General features: G+C 36.3%; 3 protein-coding genes across 9 annotated transcripts; 1 reads left to right on the top strand and 2 right to left on the bottom strand.

Annotated features, from left to right (window-relative positions):
* Window positions 1-1,747: 1,747 nt before the first annotated feature.
* aub (piwi like RNA-mediated gene silencing protein aubergine) lies at window positions 1,748-8,873 on the top strand. Of its 2 annotated transcripts, none has more exons than XM_070211552.1 (9): window positions 1,748-1,841; window positions 5,777-5,921; window positions 5,989-6,482; window positions 6,554-6,746; window positions 6,823-6,950; window positions 7,012-7,166; window positions 7,231-7,620; window positions 7,675-7,785; window positions 7,847-8,873. In XM_070211552.1, exons 2-9 carry the CDS (start codon window positions 5,819-5,821, stop codon window positions 8,745-8,747), a joined length of 2,475 nt encoding a protein of 824 aa, XP_070067653.1. In that variant the 5' UTR covers window positions 1,748-1,841; window positions 5,777-5,818; the 3' UTR covers window positions 8,748-8,873. The 2 variants fall into 2 exon arrangements, with proteins under 2 accessions (XP_070067653.1, XP_017015004.2); XM_017159515.3 differs by lacking the exon at window positions 1,748-1,841 and adding an exon at window positions 2,340-2,551.
* A 171-nt stretch (window positions 8,874-9,044) lies between these two features.
* Window positions 9,045-19,460, bottom strand: TTLL4A (Tubulin tyrosine ligase-like 4A). Of its 6 annotated transcripts, none has more exons than XM_070211547.1 (12): window positions 19,296-19,460; window positions 19,019-19,226; window positions 18,115-18,884; window positions 17,015-17,835; window positions 16,582-16,932; window positions 16,172-16,529; window positions 15,892-16,016; window positions 15,396-15,835; window positions 15,167-15,337; window positions 14,823-15,101; window positions 9,295-9,386; window positions 9,045-9,227 (listed from the first exon to the last, which is right to left on the bottom strand). In XM_070211547.1, exons 3-11 carry the CDS (start codon window positions 18,720-18,722, stop codon window positions 9,321-9,323), a joined length of 3,219 nt encoding a protein of 1,072 aa, XP_070067648.1. In that variant the 5' UTR covers window positions 18,723-18,884; window positions 19,019-19,226; window positions 19,296-19,460; the 3' UTR covers window positions 9,045-9,227; window positions 9,295-9,320. The 6 variants fall into 6 exon arrangements, with proteins under 6 accessions (XP_070067648.1, XP_070067650.1, XP_017015002.2 ...); XM_070211549.1 differs by having other exon boundaries at window positions 18,115-18,839; XM_017159513.3 differs by having other exon boundaries at window positions 18,115-18,807.
* A 435-nt stretch (window positions 19,461-19,895) lies between these two features.
* On the bottom strand, window positions 19,896-21,390 carry LOC108069350 (putative nuclease HARBI1). The gene is made up of 3 exons (XM_017159407.3): window positions 21,017-21,390; window positions 20,171-20,867; window positions 19,896-20,102 (listed from the first exon to the last, which is right to left on the bottom strand). The coding sequence occupies exons 1-3, from the start codon at window positions 21,332-21,334 to the stop codon at window positions 19,981-19,983; spliced, it is 1,137 nt and encodes a 378-aa protein (XP_017014896.2). The 5' UTR covers window positions 21,335-21,390; the 3' UTR covers window positions 19,896-19,980.
* Window positions 21,391-26,869: the final 5,479 nt, after the last annotated feature.

The raw sequence follows: 26,869 nt of genomic DNA, 5'->3' as shown, positions 1-26,869 counted from the left end.
CATAGAAACGGACAGACGGACATGGCTAGATAGACTCGGCTATTGATGCTGATCAAGAATATATATACTTTATGTGGTCGGCAACGTCTCCTTCACTGCGTTGCAAACATCTGACTGAAATTATAATACCCTCTGTAAGGGTATTATAAAGTTTTGGGTACTTTTTGGAAATTTGTAGGCAGTAAATACCACCTATTGGTATTGGCTTACTTGTATACGAAGAGTAAGTTTTATCCAGGGACCGTAACTGTTATAAGTTTAATTTTAAAAATCACACATTTTAACAGTTATTTTCTGATTTGTAAAGTAAAACTCAAAGAATAACTGTTATTTTTTGAGTTTTATAATAAAAGTTGACAAATAACAGTTATTCGTCGTGATCAAAAATAAAACTCAAACTAGATTTATAGCGATTTTGTGGGTAACAAAAATTTAAAAAAAAAATAGTTATAAAATTTGCGCGGTTGCCTTATTTAACAAATTTTTAGTAAATTATATAAAACACGGTAAGCATGTTTTTTTTTTAATTATTTAATTTTTTTCAAACATGTCAAATAAATAACAGGTATTTTTTGAGTTTTATTATAAAAATTAAAAAATAAAAATCATTACGGATTTGTAAACTACAATAGCTAATAAAAGTAGTGGTGTATTTAAAAAAAATTTTGGACTCTTCTAAGTGCGTGTTTTTTTTTTGTATAAAAAATTTACAAAAACCGTTATTTTCGGTCCCTGGTTTTTTCGAAACTTGGTCTTGTTGTACTGTTCTTGGTGGTATAACTTAACTTTTTACTGCACAACATTTTTAAAAAAGTTCTTAATGAAGTATTTAATCTAATCTAATTTAATCGCATGCGACCAATAGAATAGACCAATAGAAGTGACTTTTTTGACATCCTGTTTAACTTAACTGTTGACAGCTGTAAATTAGCTGTTCCATACAAACTCAACTTTCAGCGATTTCAGCAGCTCACCCCTAACATTTTAATATCACCAGTATATTATTTCATTCAAAATCAATTCAGAAAGCATATTTGTGGTTATTATACCCGTTACTCGTAGAGTAAAAGGGTATATTGTATTCGTACAAAAGGATGTAACAGGTAAAAGGAAGCGTTTCTGACCTCATAAAGTATATATATTCTTGATCAGGATAACTAGCCGAGTCGATCTAGCCATATTCGTCCGTATGAACGCTGAGATCTCGGAAACTATAAAAGCCAGAAAATTGGACTTCCTACGCAACTCAAGTTTGTTTCATCGAGGTGCCACGCACCCCTAACGCCCACAATCTCAATCTCATCTTTTAAAATGTGTATGCGTTTGTCTAAATGCAATTGTATGGTTCTTTTTACCTTGGTAACACTTTTAGACAGTAACTAGCAATAATAAATCAAATTTTATATGCTTTAAGTTCCGTGAAACTTTTCAACAAATAACAGCTGTTTGAAAATTCAACAGGAACCATTTTGGGTCGTTCCCTTAATTGCTGAAATTGTTTGTGAATTTTAAACAATTCAGCAATGTAACAGTTTAGGGAATCCCCCTAACATTTTTCAAATCGGACCATTTCTTAAAAAGTTATGCGAAATCAAAATTTTATATCTCCATCCCCCTCTTGTTTTTACCTCGGTAACAATTTAAGACAAAAATTATCAATAAACGAGGAAGGAAGCTAGCTTCGGCAAGCCGAGCGCTTTTACCCTGATCAAGGCATGCATTAAAATACATGATTTGGAATGTTTCATGTCAATAGCTCTTTAATAATATACTGCTCGAAATATTTTGAAAAACATCAGGATATAGACGTCCGACCGGCACGGGATTGTACCCTGATCAAGGTATGCATAAAAGAATAAGATTGCGAAAGATGCATGTGAATAGCTCTCACACTGCCGGAAATATCTTCTATTTTATGAGTTATATCCGATTATAGGATATAGACATCCGATCGGATCGATTTTCAAACTTGATCTGTGAAAGTTTTAAGTCACTAGCTTTTAAACTGCGCTTACAAACGGTATTGAAACAGATGGACAGACAGACATGGCTATATCGACCCCCCTATTGATCCTGATCAAGAATATATATACTTTATGGGGTCGGGAACGTCGCCTTCGCTCCGTTACATATTTCTGACCAAAATTATAATACTCTCTGCAAGGGTATAAAAATCAAATTTTACATGTTTTAAGTTTCGGAACAATTATTGCGTCCAAAAAGCAACACCAAATGGGTTCAAAAATGCAGAATTTATCGGAAAAAGCACAACCGATAACCGAAGGAACATAAAATGAGTTCCAGCCCTGGGCGTCTTAAGATGTCCCGCTCATTTCCGTTTTCATTTTTGTGACGCGTGTCTGGGAACTCTTCGAGTACAAGGTGAAGAATTAGTAAAGAAAAGATTTTTTAAGTACAAAGTGTTAATTGAGATCTAAAAAGATATATAAAGTTAAAAATGAATTTGCCACCCAATACTGGAACCGCTCGCGGACGCGGTCGCGGGAACAAGCGAAATGAAGAAGCAAACCGCGGCATGGCTCCCCAATTGGTAAGCAACATTAACTGTCCACATCTCCAAATCCAAAGTAGTATATCAATAAAAAAAATAAAACAGTTTTTAGTTGAAAGGGATTTCTGAGTCTGAGTAATATTTTAATGAATTATTCGTGCATTTTAAACACGATTTCAAACGCTTTACGAACAGTGCTAGGAAATGCAGTTCCAGGAACATACATATGTATATATGTATGCAGCCTGCGTTAATAAAAGCTTTCTTCTCATGAAAAAAAGAAAATATAAGAACAGTTGTTTTTCATATGTGGCCATTTCCTTGATGATCATCACCACTCTTTGTTCATATGCATCCCAAATCAGAAATTTTCTTATCTTGGTGCAAAATCGGCGTAAAAAATGCTAGTCTCGCAAATACTTACACATGTACATATGTACCTCCAAATGACTTGCCTATGTATACATACATACATATCCAACCATTCATGAAAAGACTGGAATCTGTATGCGTGTATATATATACATACTTATGTAATTATGCATGAATTTGCAGGTATGCAAATCAGACAACATGCACATCTCCAGTTATATACATAAAAATTTATATGTACATTGTACAATTGTAATTTAAAAATAAAATAAAATTATAGAATAGTTTATTTTTTAAAACGGATCTATACTATTTTCATTCATTTTTAATTTGCAATATTTAAAAACTTTTAGACTTAATGTTTAGAATATTTTTTTTTTTAAAACAAACTCCTCAAGACATCAAGTTTTTCAATTGCGCTGAGTGTGTTCCTTATGTAGAATTTGTTGCAGTGCGCATAAAATGGATGACCACGCAGATCAAATTTTATAAAGACACAACATAACACAAATATTTCTTGACCTTCTGGCCTTCCTTATGATGTTAAAAAAAGCTCAGGGAACAATTAAAAAACGAAATTACAAGGAGGCGATTATAAATGTATGAATGTGGAAATGTACGTACAAAAATGGATACAAATGTACATACATACATATGTACATACGTACAACCCTAGCGTAGCCGAACGGAATAGGACCGCGTACATACAGTGGGGTGCAAAACTGAGTACATGCTTGCCACTATTGACTTTCGGTACGCATTGAAAAGTTATTAGTAAAGGAAATGAATCCAAATTGTTTGTGTTTATTCTTTGAATATTTATTAACAAATTCGTATACAAAATATAACTAAAGCAAACTAATTGGTCTCATTAAAAAATAAAAAACAAAATAAACTCGCAATATTTTATGAAAGTCAAATTTTAAACTTTTTTTCTGGGGTTAAAACAAAAATGTTTTGATGCAAAGATTTTCCCCAAACAAAATTAATAATAACTGCAAAAAAAAAAATTCAAAATATTTGTCCTTGTATTTTTTATCATTTTTTGAAAGTGACAATTTTCGCCGCTTTTTCGTCCTTTTCATAAAAAATTTTACTGAGATCTTTCCTGGTGCTCTTAGTCACTACGTGGACTGCTGTCCACAGTGATATACTTTCACATTAGCTGGAAGTCAAGTGCAACCCGCACCTTTATAAGGTTTAGTCACTTTTGTAAAAGGTAATAAGACAACTACCTTTTTAATGTTACTTATAAATAACTTTGCTGCAGTGAAGTATCTATAAATAATTGTATATTTTCTTTAAAAATAGTAGGGGAGTGTAGGGTAAGGTGACGAACGATTCGTTTTTTGAATGTAACTTTTGTAAAAATCAATATTTTTCAAAAGTGTAAACGCAGAAAGTTGCTTACATCTACTGAGCATATCCCTGTAAAATTCGAAATTCGAAATTCCAATGCAGCTAAATCCCACAGCGTTTGGCGTGAACCCTACTTTTTTTGCAGTTTCAAAAGTTGTAGGGTAATGTGACGAACGATTTGTTCTTTAATGTAACTTCTCCAAAAATCAATATTTTTTAAAAGTGTAAAAGCAGAAAGTTGCTTACATTTACTGAGCATATTTCTAAAAAAATTTGGATTCGAAATTTCAACGTAGCCAAATCCCACAAAGTTTGGTGTAAACCATCCTTTTTACAAACAAAAAATACATTTTTTTATATATTATTTACGGAAAGGTTATTTTCGATACGGAAAAGAAAAAAGTAATAAGATAATACCCAAACTTACAAAAAAAAAATGGTCAAAGTGCAAATTTTTTTTAAATTAAATTAAACTGACGTCACTATTAAAAACAACAACCAAACTGCAGCAGTAAATGTTATCTGGTATTATTATATTTTTTTTACAAATAATCAACGATAACAGTTAAAATTCTTGAATAAAAAAAGTTCGTCACAATACCCTACAAAAAGTTCGTCACGATACCCTACAAGGTAGACTTGGAGCAAAAACGTTGTCACTCTCAAACGGCGCAAAAGAAAAAAACGCGAGGTACCAAAAACTGTTGATAAAGATCTCATGTATACGTGCATATATTTGCTTGTTTTTTTTTTTCACTCATCTTTGCTCTGGCACTGCTGAAACACAAGTAAATTGAATGGGTTTGCTAGTTTGCGCACCACATTTTTAGCGAAAATTACCTCACGAACAAATTACGGGACTTCTTATTAATATTACTGTAAATACATTGTCGACACGATAAGGGGAGACGACTACATTTATTTGGAATTTTTGTCGTGACGTCATATATGAGATTCGACGAGTTCGTCACATTACCCTACTCGTCAAATTACCCTACACTCCCCTAAGTTAACTACAATTAATGGTTTGAGCACATTCTAACCTTTTTTACAATTGCATAACTTTTGTTTTATAGTAACCCTTACTCTTACATACTACGTAAGAGTAGTTATTTGATTGGTTGGCGATTGTTTGACAATTCTATTGGTAAATTTTACCAATAGATTTTTTTGTGTAAGTTAATATTAACCAATAACATCAATAAGTTTATTATTACTATTATATAAGAACAAAAATGTTAGTCAAGGATATACTTAAAATTAATTATTACTATTTATTTGTTTATAGACAAAGAATTCGAATTGGAACTTTGTCTTACATCAATTAAAATTCAACCCAAAATTCGAATTGTGTGCAACCCCCGTTAATTCTTTGCCTTTCAAGCTTCTAACTTATAATTTGCTTAAATTAAGTTCCTTGCAATTGTGATATTGCAAAACATTTATGTATGCCTAGAATGGATAAGCTTACTACATAAATAAATTCATAAACTCTGAAAATAACTGCACTTAACAACAACGTTCTCTTTGCAGGGCCAGTCTCCGCATTCCTCGCAATCAGGAAGAACTGAAACAATGAGGTCGGGTGGTCAGGGTTCATCGAGTGAGGTACCGCTGAGCCACTTACAGCAGTCGGGAGACACGAAGTCGAGCGAGGTGGAAGTTCAGAGCTCTGAGGGTCAGTAGTTGTTTTGCCTTATTTCCTTAGTTCCTTTTTATTAGACCTCTAATTTTATCCAAAATAGGTGATCCTCGTGGGTCGGTGCGTGGTCGTCGTCTGATTACAGATGTCGTACACTCCCGTCCTCAGGGACTGACAACCAAGAATGGAACATCTGGAACCAAAATTACTGTCCAGACAAACTATTTCAAACTTCTGAAACGCCCAAACTGGACCATCTACCAGTACCGCGTTGACTTTGTCCCTGATGTGGACAACACGCGTTTACGTCGGGCTTTTATGAACCACCATCGAAGCGTTTTGGGTGGCTACATATTTGACGGAACCATTTTGTTTTGCACCAGTCAGTTTAAGCCGGTGCAAAATAGCCCCTATGTTCTGGAACTCGTCACGAAGAGTCGTGAGGGGGAAAACTATGAGATCAAAATCAAGTCTGTTGGGTCCGTGGAGGCAGCTGATAACCAGCAGTTCCAGGTCTTGAACCTGATCCTGCGCAGGGCAATGGAGGGCTTGAACTTGCAGTTGGTGTCTCGCAACTTTTTCGATCCTCAAGCAAAGGTTTGCTAGTTTATTTCGTACATCAACTTGATGGTTTATAAATTGTAATTTATCCCTATTATTACCAATAGATTAATTTGGAGAGCTACCGCATGGAGCTCTGGCCTGGGTACCAGACATCGATTCGCCAACACGAAAGTGATATTTTACTTTGTGCAGAAATCGCACATAAAGTTATGAGAACTGATACCTTGTACAACATTTTATCCGAGGCTATTCGAGACAACGACGATTATCAAACCGCATTCAAACGAGATGTAATGGGTGAGTTGGTTACTTATTTTGTAACCTTTTCATTGTTTAATCTCCAAAAAATATGTGTTTGCATTATTCTAAACAGGTATGATTGTGCTAACTGATTACAATAATAAAACTTATCGCGTCGATGATGTTGATTTTGCTTCGTCGCCATTATCTAAGTTTAATACCAAAGATGGCGACATTTCTTATGTGGAGTACTACAAAAAGGTAAGTGCAAGAACGCTTCCCAAAATGTCTGAAAATCGAATTAATGGTTTATTTATTTTAGCGATACAACATCACTATCCGAGACTTCAAGCAGCCTCTGGTCGTGTCTCGACCCACCGAGAAAAACATTCGTGGAGGTGTTGATCAACTCATCATGCTTATTCCCGAGCTGGCTCGGGCCACAGGCATGACCGACGCAATGCGCGCCAATTTCCGGTAAGTTTAAAGTGGGATTATATCTTTCAAATATATTTGCTAAGTTCGCTGTTCGTGTGTTTAGCTTGATGAAGGCCATGAGCGAGCATACCAGACTGACTCCGGATCGTCGCATTGAGCGCCTGCGCGTGTTCAACCAGCGATTGAAGTCTGCCAAGGAGAGCATGGAAACCCTTAAGTCCTGGAACGTCGAACTGGACTCAGCCTTGGTGGAAATCCCAGCTCGCGTTCTGCCACCGGAGAAAATCGTGTTCGGCAACAATAAGAGATTCTTGTGCGACGCTCGCGCCGATTGGACCAATGAGTTCCGCAACTCCTCGATGTACAGTCACGTGGACATTAAGAGGTGGTATGTGATCACTCCGGCTCGAAACTTGCGTGAGACGCAGGAGTTCGTGAAGATGTGCATCCGTGCAGCCAGCGGAATGAAGATGCAAATCTCTGAGCCTCGCTAGTAAGTATTTATACAATTTTGAGAGTACTCAATTTGATGTGCTGTCTTTTGTAGCGATGAAATCAAGGACGACCGTAATGGCACTTACTCTCAGTCGATCGATAATGCCGTGGCCAAGGATCCACAAATTGTGATGGTTGTGATAAAGGCTACAAATGAAGAGAAGTCCGTCCGATTGTTTTGATCGTGCAGAACAAGTTCTAAAATTCTTTCCATTGCTAAACAGGTACAGCTGCATCAAGAAGCGCACCTGCGTGGACAGACCGGTGCCCTCGCAGGTTGTAACTTTAAGAGTTATCGCTCCACGGCAGGAGAAATCTGCTGGGCTTATGTCAATTGCCACAAAGGTGGTTATACAGATGAACGCCAAATTGATGGGTGCGCCCTGGATGATTGAGCTGCCTCTCCGCGGCTTGATGACTGTCGGTTTCGACGTCTGCCACTCGTCGAAGAACAAAAATAAGTCATATGGAGCTCTGGTAGCTACCATGGACCAAAAGACTTCGTGCCGCTACTTCTCCTCGGTGACCGAGCATATGAAGGGCCAGGAGTTGTCCGACCAGATGTCGCTGAATATGACATGCGCCCTGAAAGCCTACCGGGAGCACCACGGTACCTTGCCCGAGCGCATTCTTTTCTTCCGCGACGGTGTCGGCGATGGACAGCTCTACCAGGTTGTCAACACCGAAGTAAAGTTCCTGAAGGCCAAGCTGGACGAAATATATAAATCGGCTGGCAAGGAGGAGGGCTGTCGCATGGCCTTTATCATCGTGTCCAAGCGAATCAACTCTCGTTACTTTGTAAATAAGAGAAATCCGCTTCCGGGCACGGTTGTTGACGATGTGATCACCCTGCCCGAGCGGTACGACTTCTTCCTGGTGTCGCAGGCAGTTCGTCAGGGAACAGTGTCGCCCACGAGCTACAACGTCATATCCGACAACATGGGCCTGTCCGCCGATAAGCTTCAGATGCTCGCCTATAAAATGACCCATATGTATTACAACTTCTCCGGGACTGTCCGGGTCCCCGCCGTGTGCCAGTACGCCCACAAACTGGCATTCCTTGTGGCCGAAAGTATTAATCGCTCCCCTTCTGCCGGATTGGAGAACCAACTATACTTTTTGTAAACACATGACTTGCATCAAATTTACTATTAACATTTTACGACATGATTTTATATTGACACAATTTGTATCAAAATGAATGGATACATTAAAATTCAATAAAGAATGCACATTTATTTTTCTACCAAAGCCAATTAGTATTTATAAAAAACAAATCTTTTTGAAACTGGATGAAGATATTTATGATATTTCTAGAATTCAATATTTGGCATTGTCTTTGATACCAGTTAATAGTGCAAGTGGTCACGATTTAGGAACGGACTTCGCTTAGAATGAAAGGACCACATAAATTTAGTTAACATACAATTTAATAATTCACTGTTTAACTTTTACTAATTGTATTACATACAAATTTCAATGGTTGCCGAACACGTACAATGCCGTGTAATCCTAAAATGAAATTTTAAAATCAAAGATATTTTGCTATAGGCCAAACGGGGTATTCCTCAGTAGAAAAGTTCGTTTCTGATGGAAATTTGAAGTCTGTAAGAGAAAATTAAAAATAAAATGTTAATACTTGTAAGCAAACATTTTAATAGTCTCACTGTACCTGGTCAATGACTGAAACTGCAGATGCTACGATTCGGAATCATCTCTTGTAATTTTTGGAGTCACTAAGTTTACTTCTTCATCGTTCAAGTCCTATATATAAAATTAGACGTTAGATATAAACTCACACACAATTTGAAATATTAGCTTTAAGTATGAAAAACGAGTACAAAATTCTATCGGATTTCCGAAGCTTTAAAATTAACTATATGCAAGAACTATGTATAAAACCCAATCTCACCAAAATATACAATGTTCGACCAGTGCAGGATATCTAAAGGGGCTGTCCCATATATTACGTAATTACTAGACATGGGATTTAGGGTGAAACCGTTTTTTTAAATACGATTAAAAGCCACATTTGATTGGTTACAAATTTTATTTGTTAAGTTATCATTCGATTTAGGCCAAACTTAATTTAAGTTTTTGTAAAATTTGTTTTTGTTTTTATATGAAGAATTGATTACATGGGGGGAATGGTGTCAAAAATGGTCGAAAATGTGATTACGTAATATATGGATAGCCCCAAAGAAGCAAACAAGAAATAAAATTTAGAACATCATTTAGTCATAATAAAAAGGATTATTGTGCACTCCAAATTAAAGGTGTACCCACCGCATCCTTAAACAAAAAAAAACTATAAACACTTTTAAGTATTTCTTGCATTGTATTAATTTTTGTATAGAAATTAAAAAAAATTTAATATATATAAATACAAGCTATAATTTTTGGTTCTCTAACAATTACGAACTACAAATAAATAAAAATGAGTAATTCAAAATTTAGCAAGACAAACAGAAAAAATACTAGTTTAAAAGCTTTTTTTTTGATATTTAACATATTTTTTTAATCCAAGGAGAGCGATTGTTTAAAAGTAGCACCAGAACTAAAAAAAATATCATATTTACGAAATTTATTTTAAAAAATTATTTTGATTGTTTTTTTTGTATTTAATTAATTTGTTTACGATGACAAGTGAGTACTTACCCCCGGGTATATAAATTAAATTATTGCATTTCTATAGATACTCATTTCGCACACTAAGTGATAATGATAAATGTTGAAAAAAAAATTCAAAGAAGGTTCAGTGGGTCTGAAATAGAGCCCTGCACGAGTATACTCGTAGAGCCCTTTTTCTCCCATTTCAAAAAACAGCTCGAGTAAATCAGCTCACAAAAATTTTTAAATCGAATAGCTCAGCTCCTAAATTTTTACAATGAGCTACTCGACTCGTTCGAAAACAAAGTTTGCCAAACACAGTTTGCCAAAAAAAAATTCTTTTTGTTGATTCTTAAGAAATGGCGGTCCACCGAGGATAATTCTTTTGCTGCTTCTTCTAGTGAATAATAAAACGTTTCTCCCCCCTAAACAAAATTACCCTCTATGGACCGCGATTTCTTAAGAGTTTGCTAAAAAAAAGTACTGGCGGTCGGCCATGATTCTCTTATAATCGTTTTCTCTTTTTGTAAATAAAATGGAAATGACATTAAGCCCTTGGAGCTATTTTTGTTCGAATAACGTGAGCTGTTTGTTCGGTTTGTTTTTTTGACATGAGCTACTCGAGCCAAACTGTTTGAAAGGGCTCTTGGAATCATAGGCTCATGGGAGGAGCTCTTACTCGATGATTCTATGATCCCATGACCTATGATTCCAAAGTCACAAACAAACAACTCAAGCTCAAGCTCAGAGCTGTTTTAAACTCTACTCGTGCAGGGCTCTAGTCTGAAAGTTGTGACATTTTCTGAAAATGTTCTACTGTAGGGATTTGATGATTAAATTTTTTACGTAAAATTAAACTTTTGTGTAAATTTTTCCAAATTTAAAATTAAAAGCAAAAATATTTAAATTATGGTACAGGTAACCAAAATAAATATTGAAGAGTTTGGAGCTTTTGGTGCGACTTTTTAATGCCCTTTTAAGGAAAAAACAAAACGCATTTAATATTATTGTGTAACACCTTAAATATAGTTAAAAATAATATTTAATAAATACAACAATATGTTTACTTCTTAACGGTAATCGAGAATTTATTAGACTTTATGAAAATTTCGTTTGTAAACACCTCATTTATTTGGGTTATAAATGACTGGCAGATTACTATAATTAATCAATTACAATGAATTTGCTGACTTCTAAGAATTATATAATATTTTTTTTAATAACACTATTCCAATCTATTATAAAAAACAAGATCACAATTTTGTTACGAGTTATGCAATTTTGGTAATGTCCCAACAGAGTACATTTTGATTCAAATATTTGAATAACCTATTTACAAATACATCAGAATTTATTAATATTAAATATCAAATATATACATATGTTATTAAGACTAATGTAATTGCACTAACAATAACAATAATGACTACCAATAATACGATGGCAGCGACTGTCACTTTAAAATCCATCTCATAAACTTGATGAAGTAATCCTGCAAATTTATAATTACAGCAAAACACATTGATTTAATTTGCAGCAACGATTAAATAATTAAAATCTTGTTAACTTTTTAAAGAAAAGGATTTCGTTGCGGTGATTTGCAAGGCTTCAAAATGAATGAATGTCTTGTATAAATACCAAAAATATAATTCTAATTATATGAAAAGCCTAAATTGAGAATGTCTACAGATAAATACCGATTTATACTAAAATAAATTTTAGCAACTGACACATGAAAATATATGGGAAGTAGTGACTTTTGTGATTTGTTGGAATATAGGATTAGGAAAATTAAACGTGTATTAACCCTTGTTTTTTTTAAGTAGTATTAAAAGTTGTGTATGTTTATCAAAAATTATCCTATAGGAACATATAGTGGTCCGATTCGTGACATGGGTCGTTGTCCAGGCCTGCCACCATTTTATTTCGATAAATGAGGCTTTTCTAAGCATAAGTTGCCACTACGCCTATAGTCCATTAGCTCTGGTATTTGCAGTATCTTTTGGGGGATACATCTTGGGATATATCTTCTAATTTTGAAAATCTTTTTGGAATTAAATAGTTACATGTCTCTTTTTTACGGTCGTTTTGGAAAATTCAATCTAACTGAATCACAAGAGAGGGTGGGGGCACTCAAAATTTTAAAGTCACAGCAAAGTTTAAAAATCTTCATTTGTGAACAGCGTTTAAAAATTAAATAAAAATATTTTCTTCTACAATGCATTTTTGACCCAAAGATTCCTTATGTCCTTAATTTTTAGGACACTCATCATAATTTTGTGAATTGTTTTGGAATTTTTAAAACAGTCACAAACAGTGCCCTAACCTGTCACAATTTTAAATAACATAATTCTAAACGGTCTAAGTAGTTTGGCTTTGGGGGCTGAAATGCCTGAAGTGAAATCCCCCTCCAGCTTTTAACTTACGCCCATGTATAAATATGTTTAAAGCAAGGGTAACTTGTGCTTAAAAATAGTTATGAGTTACGTAAAATAGTGACAGGTTTGGGCACTGTTTGTGAATCGTCACTGTGAAGGAAGTAAGAAAAACAATTTTAAAAATTCCAAAACAATTTACAAAAACCATCCGTATTGTTCCCCTAACTACCCTTATCTTAGTTACAGAATGCAAATATTGCAAAAAATAGCCATTTTATAGCACAAATAAGAATTGCCTACACAATGGTGCTATTATTGTTGCCGCAACTGTATAAGTATTATGAAATAGAATAAAAAATGATCACAAACCACATAAATACCATTTTTTATAATTGTTGTTTTCTGATTATTTCATTGGGAACTTTGCGATACACTTGCCAGATACGGACCGTTCCGACTTACATACTAATTACAAAAAAGTTTTTTAAAGTTTTATCCTGGTAGCTTTAAAGCTTTAAATGCCTGAGAGTTTACTTAGAAACGGATATCAAAAATACTATTATCAGAGGACAGGTCTGTCGATTAGTACGCTTTCACGAGTTTGGTACCGATCGACCGAAAGCATCTTTTAGCTCTAAAATAAATATATTAATCAATTTATTAAGTATTTGCTAAGAGTTTAATAATATGTTCAAACTTTTTAGAAATGTAATTTAAAGGACGTTATTAATTTTTTAAATAATTTTTTAGAATTTTAAGTTGAAAATACAATTTTAAATTAATATTACAGACCTCTTCCCTAAATCTTCACTGCGTGGCAAAGCTCCTAAATTAAATTATAATACTCTTTGCAAATATGTAAAAACTATTGCTCACCAAATAATTATCTCCCGTTCTGTAAGTGATTTCCACACAATTTTAAAATACTTTAGCATCCACAAAGAAACCAAAGAACATTTTTAATATATTTATAAACGATTGCTAATTACGATTGAGTACGATTTCACAATTCAGACTGAAGAGTGTTACCTTCTTGGATTGATCACCAATCAATATTAACTAATGTATAGGTACCTAAAATTTTTTCATGAGCTATATTATTAGCCAAATTCAATCACAGTAAACACTATGATTTCTTAGGATTATAAACCTTATAAATTGATGGTTTAATGCAAGTTTTTCTTAAAATCATACACTACTTTTGCTAAGATTAGAATCTGCAATATGCAATTATTTTTGCGATGGTCCGATATTTCAAATTTACAATGTTTTTGTGAAAGTTTTGAGATCAGCGTTGGAAAAGCTAGTTATGGACAGCCGTTCGAGTTGAACTACTGTGTAAAAACCCACCTGACGTTGAAAGAAATTCTTGTTCTGGACTCAGGTGTAAGGAGTATGCAGTGTGATCACCTTCAATGTACTTCAATATACGTAGAGACATAAAAAGAAATTATAGTGATGGTGACGTCGAACAGAAAAACACAAGAGGGTAACGCTATGCAATAAATATGGATTCCGTGAAAATTTGTTTAAAATAACTTCTATAGGAGCATTTCAATTACATAAAACATTTCGATTTATAACTAAGTATGGGGCCTGTCGGCAAAAGAGGACATCACTATTTGACCATCCCTCTACTTTATAACTTTATTTAAGCTTCGTTATTTACCTATGCATTACTGGTAAAGAAAACAAAATATTTTTACGTTACGGTAGTTAACCGGTAGAGATGACAAATACACTTTGTTGTCCTGGATATATTTCAAATAAAGACAATACGATATTATAACAAGCTTACTGGTATTCTTCTATCTACTAATATTCGAGATTTTATTTTACGATGACTCTGCGTAGTCAACAGATAAAACTTACGATGACAAAGAGCACGGCACCGCCAAAAGAACGATTGTATAAATCTCCAACAGCCCTCAAAATTTAACAAAAGTCGAGAATTTATGAATATTTAAACTGGTATTTAGGACAATACTGTTGTGTACAAAATAATTATAATTAGAAAAATACATAGTATGCATAGAGAAGCGCGATACGCACTCAGTTTAAAAAAACCAATTTATATTTGGTAAACAAAATAGGGTAACCAAATTAAGATTAATAAAGTAACCTGACCTATCAAAATCTTTTTTTAAATTTATGATTAATTCAAATGAGTCTTGTGAAAAGCTTCTGCGCCATTGATGAATAATGATCTCACCTTTTTGGCTGGAGGTGTAGGGACCTGAAGATGATATTTGTTTTGACAATAGTCGCGCAACAACGCAATGCCTTCCGTGCGATTGTTAGCGTAGCGCGATTCCCAGGCATCCAAAAGGCGATTGTAATAGCGCGGACTGTCATTGTATTTAAGGTACTTATGGGTTTGATCAGTTGGAAAAATGCGCTCTAGAGGTGCACATCGCGCCAATTCATCCTCCGCTATGATAAGGCACCTCACATCATCGGGAGTTAGATTATTCAGGATCGCATTAACATACTATTGGGATAATATTTAAGTTTCGTAAAATGTGATAAAGTATAAACTTTTAACTTCCGCCATACCTCATTCCGATCTTCCATCGATTTTCTGGTGAAGGTGTTATGTTTGACCTTTTCTTCGCGAGATAAATAGTTTATATAAAGCCGTTTGTCATAGCACATTTGTGTGCCAGGAGGAAATGAAAATTCTGCAGCCAGTTCTTTTTGCTTATCCAAAGATAGTTTTGGAGGTACCTGAAAATATGCTTACGGCATGTAAAATCGTCGTAAAGAAATTCACATCACTACTCACGTTGTAGAGTGCCGTATTAAGAACGCCCTGCACTAAAGGCGCCTTGACATGGGCATCTAGTGGCAGTTCCGAGTGTAAGCTGGGAGATATATTCACTTCCAAAAGCCAAGGAACAAGGTCGGAATCCAAAATCACATCAAAGCCAAATAGCTCGAAACAGCTGTATTTGGACTCTACATTTGCTCTTATCATGCTGTTAATGCCATTCTCGCCAGCGAGAATCGTTCTAAGGACTAAACTCCTGAGAGCTTCCCACAGACAATCGGTACGAACTCCTCGGTTAGCCAAATACGTCCACAGAGACTTGATGGTCCACTTATGACCGTGGCAGGCATTGACATCTTCGTTTTTCGAATAATTTGAAGAAAACTTATTGATGCTGTAGTTGGTCAAGTGCATACACCGGTCGTTTAAAGTGTCTGTCTTGGCACTGTACTTCACTGCACATAAGAAAGTTCATTAAATATTGCATAAATGGTCATCAACAAATATTTACCAGAAGCAAATCGAGCCAGTCCATTGTGGTACATGAAAACTCTTAAGGGATTTACGGATGTAACCAGGACATAAAGACGCAAGTCAAATTTACTTCCATTTATAAGAAGTGGCCGTTCAATATACCTATAAAACAAAAGGTCGATTTAAGTAATAGTACATTTAATTAATCTAGGTGTCGTTTATGGAACTGATCTTAGTTGTGTGTGATTATGTTTTTAAATTTAAGGGAGATACTCAAAGTAATAATTCACCTTTAACAATCTTTATGTGTTACTTACTTCTGCACAATTAGTGGTCTTCTCTTGGGTATCTGGCCCCATCGGTTAATAACTCTGATGCCAGCCCCTCGAGCGCTTGCTGGTGGCTTTATTATCCATTTCGTATTTCGCTGAGCATACTTCGGCCAGTGTCGGCGCAATGCGCCTAGATCATTCGGAATAATATAGGTGCGGGGCATGAATCCGAATTCCTTGTTGCTGTGCTTGCCCATCTGCCTTTGTAGATTTTTCCAACACGAATCCTTTCGACCAATACGAAACGAACCGGGCAAGTGATTTATTTTTTGATAGGACCGAATCGCTTTGAAACACGGCGACTTTAGGTGCTTGCCCCACACACCCATCCAATCGTTGGTTTCTAATGAAAAATGTAAATTAGTTGTAGTCTGATTATGTTGATTAGCACTTACTCTTCAACATTCGCATTCCGCTGTTGGCCAAAATTAGCCGAACGACCTTTGGCATTATGTTTGTGATGCGCCACTTGAGGACCCTATGAAGATCCGGCGGCACCCGAGGACCTTTTTTTGTGTTCGACGAAAAGGACAAATAGGGGGGCACGTAGGGAAACAAACTGGGAACCAGGAGGGAGTCTGGGTTTTTAAGGTCGTCTTCAGACGACTGAGAAGACAAAAAGCTGGGAGTGCTTTGGGGCGATGAAAATCGATCCGCAGAATGCGTGAGCTTGTAGGCGTGGGCACGATAACCGTCTTCCGTGTCTGACAAAACACTCGCCGTGTCGCTTTCGTCGAAATTTGAAACTATTATGTATGGAAAAAACAACGTTCAATAAACAGGCAAATAAATGATAAATTTTATAAATAAAAGGAAAACCATTCTTACGATTGTCGAGGTCATCATCTTCGTCGAAGTCGTCGTTACGCTCGAAGTCTATGACACTGCGATGGTCTTCCAGCTTTTCCTCCGGCTCCAGCAATATGACCGTTTGCCCCTCGTCTCCTCCACCCAGTGTTTTGGCGCTCTGCTGTTTTATACTGAGTCGCTGCGTGGCAAACTGTTGCTTGCGCCCCATCCGAGGACTTTGGGTGCTATACAGCAGCACCCGGTGAACCGTGGGCATTGGCTTCTTGGCGGAAACGGCTCCACCTTTGACCCTCTTTGGCGTCATCGGCAAGCGGGGGACGGTCGACTGATCCGTCGACTTGCGCAACACCTTCAATTCATTATTGTTGTTATTGATCAGAGCATCGCCGGAATCATTTAGAACCGTATTCTCGGACACTCTGCAATAGCGTCTATGGACCTGCTCTAGCCCGTTGTCAATAACAACAGCGGGCTCATAGACATCATTTACATCCCTGTAATCCTCGCCACTTCCAGGCTCTCCCCATCCATTGTCCAGGTAATCGTCATCCAAGTCATTGCTCGGCAGCTTCTCCTTCAGCACGTGCTTCTCATACTTTGGACTCTGCCAGCTCCTGTCCTCAGAATTGTCTCTCCGACCAATGATGAGGGTGTCATCGACATCTCGCGAATCTCTGCGACTGGCGCTGGGCTTTTGGAATTTACTCATTGGCAGTTTGCGGCTATTGGCAACGGCAAACGTTGGCTTGGACTGTTTCTCCGCTCCACGATTGTAAAAGTACGAAAAATAGTGCTGGTAGTGCTGATTTGTCGTCTGATACTGCGCCGGCCGCTCCGAGCTGAAAAACGAGAACAGAAGGCGGTTAATGCCAAAATGACGGACAACGGAATATGTTTATTGTTTACACATCTATGTATGTTTAATGGGTGTTTGTGGGTATAGAAAGTTATGTACTCGAAACTAGAGTTTGTGTGGTATCGTATCTATCGGTAGTTTTCCAAATGGTAACTGTAAGACTCGAACACAACAACAACAAAATACGTGTGTGTGTGCGTGTACTGGAGGTATGTAGTTTCAACAAGCAGGACAAGTAACAAAAATGCATTGGCAAAATTACAGTATATTATCCCAGGTTGGCTCTGGTGAAGGGGAATTGAGGGCCCGATAGCGGTCCGGACTATTGTCCAGATAATCGCAGGACACACGACCGCCTCGGGCTTTCCGTTTCTTTAGCTCCGGATCGAAGTAAACGATGGATGGCTGCAGCAGCATCTGCTGTTGCTCCTTGTCAGCGACATAGGTCCGTGTCAGCTTGTACTGCCTATTGGAATGCTGATCCTCCGATCGGCGAACAGTCTGGTAAACGTACTCGCAGCTCTTGTTGCCAGCTACCCGCTGGTTGAGCAGGGAATGCTGGCCAAATGCATCGGTATAGATTGAGGAGTCCGGCGCCGAATTGGCCGCCGATGGATGGTAGCTCGATCTGGCTGCATGCTTGGTGGGAATTCTCTTTGACGGCAGATTGTGGTTCTGGTTGGGTACTTGGTTTTGACTCTGCCCCTGATTCTGACGACTGCTCCACGCGGGAGCGATCAGGTTGCAGTTATCGTAGTTATAGTAGCAAAACGTATTGTCCGCATTGCAGTATCGTGGGGCTGGGGCTCCGTTGTTGTTCAGATTCAGACTGTTGCTGGCCGGGATATTATAGCCGCTGTTGTTACGCATGTCAGGTCCTGGTCACCCAGTCACATTTAGTGGGGGTTACTAAGCTCGATTTGATCTCTGATCTCTCCGCTAACCCGAAAAAGGCCTTAAAAAAAGTTTATATGCTGTGAATGATTTCTGATCGGAGTTGGACGTAAGATTACGGATGCGGATTAATCATATCTGGTGGATAGAGAGAAGGCAGAATGCATGATGGCACTCTGACGGTGAATATACATTATATATTAACCCCCTGCGGCCCCGTGCGCTCCGAAAACCACTCCTCCGTAAACCAGGTCAAATGTACAAAAACTTACTTGCCTCGCGATTTGTGACCTTTACTTTGTTGCTGCAGAAAGGATTCACAGGCACAGGCGAACGGAGCAGGATTGCGGTGGCGGTGGTGTGGCGTTACTCTCAAGCGCAGGACTCCCAAAATCTAGGTCACTAGCACTTGTCGTCAGCTCGGTGTGATTACATTGCCAGCAAGAAAATTGCGCCAAGTAAATATAAATGGAAGCAAAACTGAAAGAAAAACGCAGATCCTCAATTTAGATACGATGGATTTTAGACGAATGCGAAAAGACAGCATACCTACAATATAACTAAAAGCAAATGCACAATTTTGTCTATATTTATTTGGCTTATAAGGTAACTTCCAGTTTAACGTTTGTATTGAAATTCTTAATCGTTCACTTAAACTTTTCACAGCCTACGACAAAAAAAAACTAAACTACTGTATTTTGAAGAAATAAAATATCCATGTGCACAGTTTGGAGATGGCAGCGTGGGCACTTCAAAGTAACGCCACGCGATATGTATCGATTGCGCACGCAGCAGCTGTTTCCGATAGCTATTCTCTAGGCATTTTGGGGGAGTTCCCTGAAAAAACTATAGCAATAATAAATGGACCATAATAGTTAATTTCATGTTATGGAAAAATCTTTTTACAAAGATATCCTCGGTGTTCATAAGCGCAAAAGGGAACTTTCCTTTTGAAGCTAAGTCAACGGGCAATTAACCTTAACTTAATGGCTAGCTTCAATAGTTTTCATATTTCAAGTTTTTTGTATATTCATAGAGACGATTCTAATGTACATTAGAGAGCATGTTAAAACATTAACATTAATATTATTAACACTTAATGTAAATGTAACATGTTTTTTGGACATACATAATCTATATTATTTTTTTTATTTTAAGAAATCGTTTTTAGTCACTAATAAATATGCACTTTTTATTAAAAATTATTTTTGTTGTTTTCTCTTAAGAATGTTATTTATTGGGATGCAAAATGAGTTTTAATAAATTGTCTTCTATTGTTGTCTTCTCCGGATTTTGGTGCCCTTCCTATAGAATTGAAGAAAGTTGAATTGAATGGCGAAATGTTCTGTTCCGTATCTGTAAAAATAGATTTAAGTATTAAAGAGCAATCCACTGAGGTCCTATCATAGACTGTAATAACTTACCAATACTGGGATCTGCCCATTCCATAGCCATGTTGTGCAGAATGGATAGGGCCGTTATGGTTTGCTTGGCGGATCCGTGAGAGCCCTGTATTTCAGTTCCAAGGATACCGAAGCGACTCATTAACAGGTTGAGACATTTTCTGGCTGAGGCATAAGTGACCGAGTGAGCGTGGTTGTAGAGCTCTTCGGATTGGTTCCTTGGAAACCGAACTGGTGTGAACAGAGAGGAGGAACAACGGACCATTTCGTTTCCCAGCAGAATTCGACCGCGAAACTCGTTTTGTTCGAACCGCTCCCTTATTTTAGACAGACCGAACATCTCGGTGTCGGTTAGCATAGCATTTTCCTCGATCAGACGAATATCGAGGTCCCTTATCTTATGGGCTGCATCGCAAACAATTTGTAGGTGCAGCTCCTCCTCCTTTGTGAAAGCAGGAGACCGGACCTCCCCATCAAGATCTTCCGTTGCAGAGTTTTCCGGTTGAAATCTCACTGTTGTCTGCAGTAAGGCCCCGATAACTTGCGGCATATTCGCAATGGCTTGAAATGAGCACATCATTCGCTCCTTTTCGGATAGTGTTGCCGGCATTCTGATATACCTCGAGGCTTTCGATGATAAAACAGAAGCAACGCGCCTTGTGATTTTCGCCAACGTACGCAAACTAACGCCGTGGGCCATTGCAGTTAATTTTGGGTGCTAAAAACAGTAAAATTAATCATTTTATCAACTCAATGTCGGTTCATTGGGAAAGACTTTAGTGTGAAATTTTAAATGCAGAGGTCTTTCGCGGTTCTGATGTATACACAAATTTACAAAACTTAAGCATATAGACATTTTTGCTTTACCTCGGTTCCACCCCACAAACGAATTGCGGATAGGATTTGCAGATCAATTGGAACTTGCTCCCTTTTCAATGGCTCAAAATATTCAATTTCGAGGTCGTCGCGAACAATTTCAATAATTCGACGGAGATTCTCTTTAGTATACCGGTACTTCAAGCGAAACTTGTGCTCATTTAGATCAGTCAGAGGGTTAAAGCGTGGGTGCGTCTTCTTTACTTCCGCTACTTTACGAGAATTACTTTTGGGATCGAGAAAACTTTGAAAGTCTCTAAAGTATTCAAAGTCTTTCAGGGACCGCTCAAATCGTTGTATATCTTGCATTTTCACTCGATTTTTTGTTTGTACTTTACTCAAAGTGGTTGTTTGGCAACTAGTTGAAAATACCTATGCAGACTGACAGCAGTATTTTTTTTGGTATTTAAGGCCTTATACCCTCTTCCCAGAGAGTCCATCTGTTGGAAGACGTTGGGGTTTTCGACATATATGAAACGCCGTTTCCACAGAGCACATTCACCATCCCCAATCATAAGTGTCATTACACAGAGAGCCATGCACCATGCACACCAGAAATTGGATTAATTTTTATAATTTTCTAGCTTTAAAATGTAGCTATTTTTTGACCCGGCTGCCGTCACCACTCATTTTTGATTACATGTCGCCGCATGGGATAAAACTTAAACTTTGATTCTGGCGAACAAAAAAAGAATAACACATTTTTCAATTTTGTCGAGCTGCTGCGCTTCCATTACTTATCCAATCATATTAATTTAAATGGGAAAACTTATATTTTTTATTATTTGGCTTTTCTTACAGTATACCTGCTGAGTAACAGAACACACCAAAGAAAGTTCGGCGGCAAAACATGTAGCTTTTTATACCCGTTACTCGTAGAGTAAAAGGGTATGTTGTATTCGTGCAAAAGTATGTAACAGGGAGAAGGAAGCGTTTCTAAACCTGTCTCTCTGTCTGTCTGTTTGAACGCTGAAAACTAGAAAAGCTAGAAGGTTGAGATTTCCCACACATATTCTTTGGCTTTCTACGCAGCGCAAGTTTATTTCAGCCCCCTCTAACGTTCACAATCGCCCACTAATGATTTTAAAATGAAATAAATGCAATTTTGTTGTGTATATGGGCAATTCTCTGCTGTCGCACGCGACGTTCGTACGCTTTGCAGGTGAAAAATACTATCTTTCAGTACTTCTTTTCCTTTGGCACTAGGCTCAAATTAAAGGTCTTGATTAGCACTAAAATATGTGCTAGGGGTGACATTGGGACATTTTTCATTTTTAAGATATATAAAAAAAACCAAGACTTTTGCACGCGACACGAATAGAAGTTACTTTTTTGACTTCCTGCCTAACTTTCGATTGTAACGAAACGTGAAGGAATATTTTAATGCAGTTAATTTCATAGTGTTCCTTGGTCTTTCTTCTTTAAAATGTATTTGGTTTGAATTCAAAATATTGAGTGGTTAATTTTTTATTAGTATCGAAGTGACTGTCACACGCTACATGTCGCACGCGACAGTTTTTTCCGTCATTTTCTTAGGTGGTTTTTCTGCAACCTTAACGTCAAAAAAACCGTTTAAGAGCCACTTTAAAAAATACTAAAAAAATACCAAAAAATGACTTTTTTGTCCATATAACCGGTATTACCCTGTAAAATTATCCAAGGATACTCACATTACTTAGCTTCGTTGAGGATCCATCTAACTAGAATCAAATATCAGTGCAAAATCATGTAGAAATATGTTTTTTTCAAGTTTTACGCTTTTTGGCTTGGTTGACATCCCCAGAGAATTGCCCATATATATACCTATTGAAATGTAGAAGACATTTTTCAAATCGGAACATTCATTAAAGAGTTATGCGCAATCAAAAAAATGTTATATATCCATCTCCCTCGCACTTTTTTTTTAGCAGAGTGACGGGTATTGGATAGTCGGGACACCAACCCGACTATAGCGTTCTCTCTTGTTTTTCTTCTTAAAATAGTGCAAGAATACGGACGCTACAATTACGGTCGCGACTTAACATAAAATTGCAACTTTGTATTTTGTCAAAATGTTGCAGAGCTTTTTTATGTGCTATTAAAGTTCCTACTGTAAATTCTGGTTCAATTATTTTAGCCTCAATCACCTCTTTTTAATATTGATCGTTCCATGAAAGTCATATGACCAAGTGCTTAGAATTAAATAAAAATTCTGCAGGTAACGGAGAAATCTAATAAAAACACAACTTTTAAAGAATATATCCCTATCTTAAAAAAAATGTGTTAGTCTTATAAATTATAAGTTATAATTATGTGCACGTATAGAGTATTTTATTAAAATGGGTTAATGGGGTAAAGGGTGGCAGGACCCACAACAATTCGAATTGTCTGTTACTGAGTGCATGGTGTATTTTGGAATCTGTGCAACACTTTTCCATTTATCTTGTAGTGGTAATGAAAATTCCTCCACTTCTTTGGCAAGATGTAGAGAAGCTATGTTACGTGTATATTTTTTTGAGCACATTGACACAGCACATCTTAGGGGACCGGATAAGTGCTCTCTCTTTAATAGCAAAATGTGTTGTGAATAATACAAATATTTAAAATAAAGTATATGACAAGGAATGATAAGGCCTTTGACGTTTTTGACGAAGGCATAGCAATATTAGGAAAACGCAACAAAATGTTGCTGAGATGTACAGTATGTGTTGCTCGTGCTTTAAAGCTACATATCTTCGTGTTAAAATTTAAAGTGGAAAGAAATGTAATTGATTTACAAAATATAGATACTCATGAATTTTTTTAAACCACATTAGACTTTTCCTGGAAACCCTTATACGTTTTCAATTATTTTCGTATACTACCACAGTCCATCCGTGTGAAACGGTTTTTGGCCATTTTTTATTGAATTTGGCTCTTTTTTGCTAATAGCAATAAAAATATTTTAAGCTTGAAAAAAACGAATTCATTTTTGTATTAAGGCATTTATTGTTTGCAATTTTTAAAGTGATTAATGTCTGAATCCCAAAAGTGCCAGATCGAAACTAAATTGTTCCGCTGGTATGGTAATTTGGTATATGGTAAGAAATTTGGCTTTTATTCAAATTGGCTCATTTTTAATTTTATTTTGGCTCATAATAAATTTTTAATAAATTTCAACCGTGGGTAGAAGTGCTCTGCGTGTGAAACTTTTGGGATTTCTGACAAATATGAAACTGTGTGTTCCCACAAAGCATCATCCAGATCCACCTCTGACCTAAAGGGCAGTTGCTCAACATTAACGAAGGGGAATTTCAACTCAAACTACGCCTCTGTCTAGCCAATATTAATAAGACAAATTTGTAAACAAAGCACCAAGCTTTAAAATGTGACATTCTACTTTTTTGTAATTACCTTGGTGGTTTGTAAAATATTAACAAGTAAAACCAATATATTGGGGCAATTCCGCCACATAGGGGGGTAAAATCGCCACAACACTGGGGCAATTTCGACACCCGTAAAATGTTGGGAATTTAACGCCTGTAAAAATGCTACACTGATCAGCGTATCATTTTTGTTGACGTCCTATATTTGTTGTTGCTGCCGGTATTCTTTTCGGTAGCCAACTGGTCAAAAAACATGTATTTAAAATGTATTATTCCGACATATGCACTACCTGCAATAGAAATAAGACTTTTGTGAAAGTTTCATCGCGATGGCTTTAAAACTGATAAACTAGTTCGCATAGAAACGGCCAGTTATGGGCTCAGCTATCGATGCTGATCAACCAAGCCAAAAAGCGTGAAACTTAAAAAAAAACATATTTATATATGATTTTGCATTGATTTTTGATTCTAGTTAGATGGATCCTCAACTGAGCTAAGTAATTTGAGTATCCTTGGATAATTTTCCAGGACAATACCAGTTTTTTTGACAAAAAATAGTATTTTTTAAAGTGGCTCTTAAACGGTTTATTTGACGTTAAGGTAACAGAAAAACAAGAAAGAAAGTTAGCTTCGGCCAGCCGAAGCTTATATACCCTTGCAGATCGTTTCTATTAACTTACAAATCGCAAAAATTTTAAATTTCGTATTATTTTAATATTATGTTTTCTATTCTTCCCTATTGCAGCTATAGAATAAGTCGTCCGATTTTTGTTAAATTTAATTCAAAATTCGGAAATATATAAAAAAATCATGTCCTAAAGTAGAAGAGAATACAATAAAAACCAAAAAAGCTAAAATTTATGTCCTTTTACTTTCCCATTAATTTTCCGATCGTTCCCATGGCAGCTATATAATGTAGTCGTCCGATTTTTTAAATATTTTATTCGAAATTCGGAAATATTTAAAAAACAATATTTCCAAGAGTAGAAGGTTTTATTTCAAAAGACACCGAAGCTAGAATTTTTTAACGTTTCCTTCCTATGGGAGCTATAAGATATAGTTGTCCGATTCGGTCGGTTCCGACTTATATACTACATGTATACTACTGTCGCGTGCGACATGTAGCGTGACAGTCACTTCGATGCCAATAAAAAATTAACCAATCCAATTACATTTTAGAAAGGAACAAGGAACGAACAAGGAACACTATAAAATTAACTGCATTAAAATATTCCTTCACGTTTCGTTACAATCGCATGTTAAGCAGGAAGTCTTAAAAGCCACTTCTATTGGTGTTGCGTGCGAAAGTCTTGGTTTCTTTATATATCTTAAAAACGAAAATGTCCCAAAGTCAGCCCTAGCACCTATTTTAGTGCCTTTAATTTGAGCCTAGTGCCAAAAGAAAAAAAGTACTGGAAGATGGTTTTTTTCACCCGCAAAGCGTACGAACGTCAGACAGCAGAGAATTGCCCATCTACTTTATGTGGTCGGAAACGTCTCCTTTACTGCGCACACTGGGCCAGCCGATCAGATTTTTGGCCAAAAATACGTTTTTCTTTTTTAAGAAAATGACCAAATTGAGTTTGCGATCCTTTTTATAATACATTAAACTAATTTATGCCAAAGTTTCAAAGAATTCGGGCAAGTAGTTTTCTTTTACCATATTTTCAAAGTGAAAAATTCATAAAATATTGATGGAAATGAAAAAAAATTTAGAAGTCAAAGATGCTGATGTTGCTGTTCGACTTCTTTCCGAAACTTGCAGAAGGGATTATTTTCAACAAGTAAAAAATATAATATAGCTCGTATGTCTTACTTGTTTGCTAAAATAAATGTAATTGTTAATTTTTACGCTTTTTTTTAGCAAATGAGTACTTTGCTTTTCGAGTGCCTTCGAGTGCCATCCCCAAATTAGTTCATTCCTTCAAAAAAAAATTCGTTGATCAATTTACTAAAAGCGTAGCCCACCGACTCGATGCGGTTTTGCCTTAGTTGCCGGTAATTTTAGTTTTAATTGAAGGCTTAACTCAAAGTCGAGCTATTTTGAAGAGCTTTGCTAGAGAGCCCAAAAGTATGCCGTACTTTTTTCTTCAGGTTTTAGTGGACATTTGGCGTGATTTTAGTGTGACTAACATCTTAAATCTACTTTTTAAGTACACTAATCGATCATGGTATTTTCCAAACCTATATCTATCTATTTAATCAGGACTATGCAAATAAAAATGTAGCATACTTTTGTGATGACTTCAGAATATGTCAAATTAACATTAAACAAATCAAAAAACAATATTTTTAAACAATTTTTTTTACATAATTTGATTATATAAAACTTAAAAGGTAACAAGAACAAAAAAATAGAAATTTTTTTAAATCGATTGTTTGATAAACGTTGATGTGGGAGCCTCCGAAAGTTGCACTTTTTAACGGTTCATAAATCTTAAATGACATAATATTTTTTAGTGATGTTAATTTTTTTTAGTTTGTTTTATCTCATACTTTA

The sequence above is a fragment of the Drosophila takahashii genome, chromosome 2L, assembly GCF_030179915.1.
Source record: "Drosophila takahashii strain IR98-3 E-12201 chromosome 2L, DtakHiC1v2, whole genome shotgun sequence".
Taxonomy (NCBI): domain Eukaryota; kingdom Metazoa; phylum Arthropoda; class Insecta; order Diptera; family Drosophilidae; genus Drosophila; species Drosophila takahashii.
The sequence above is the reverse complement of the archived record's forward strand: the minus strand, read 5'-3'. Positions and strand labels throughout refer to the sequence as shown.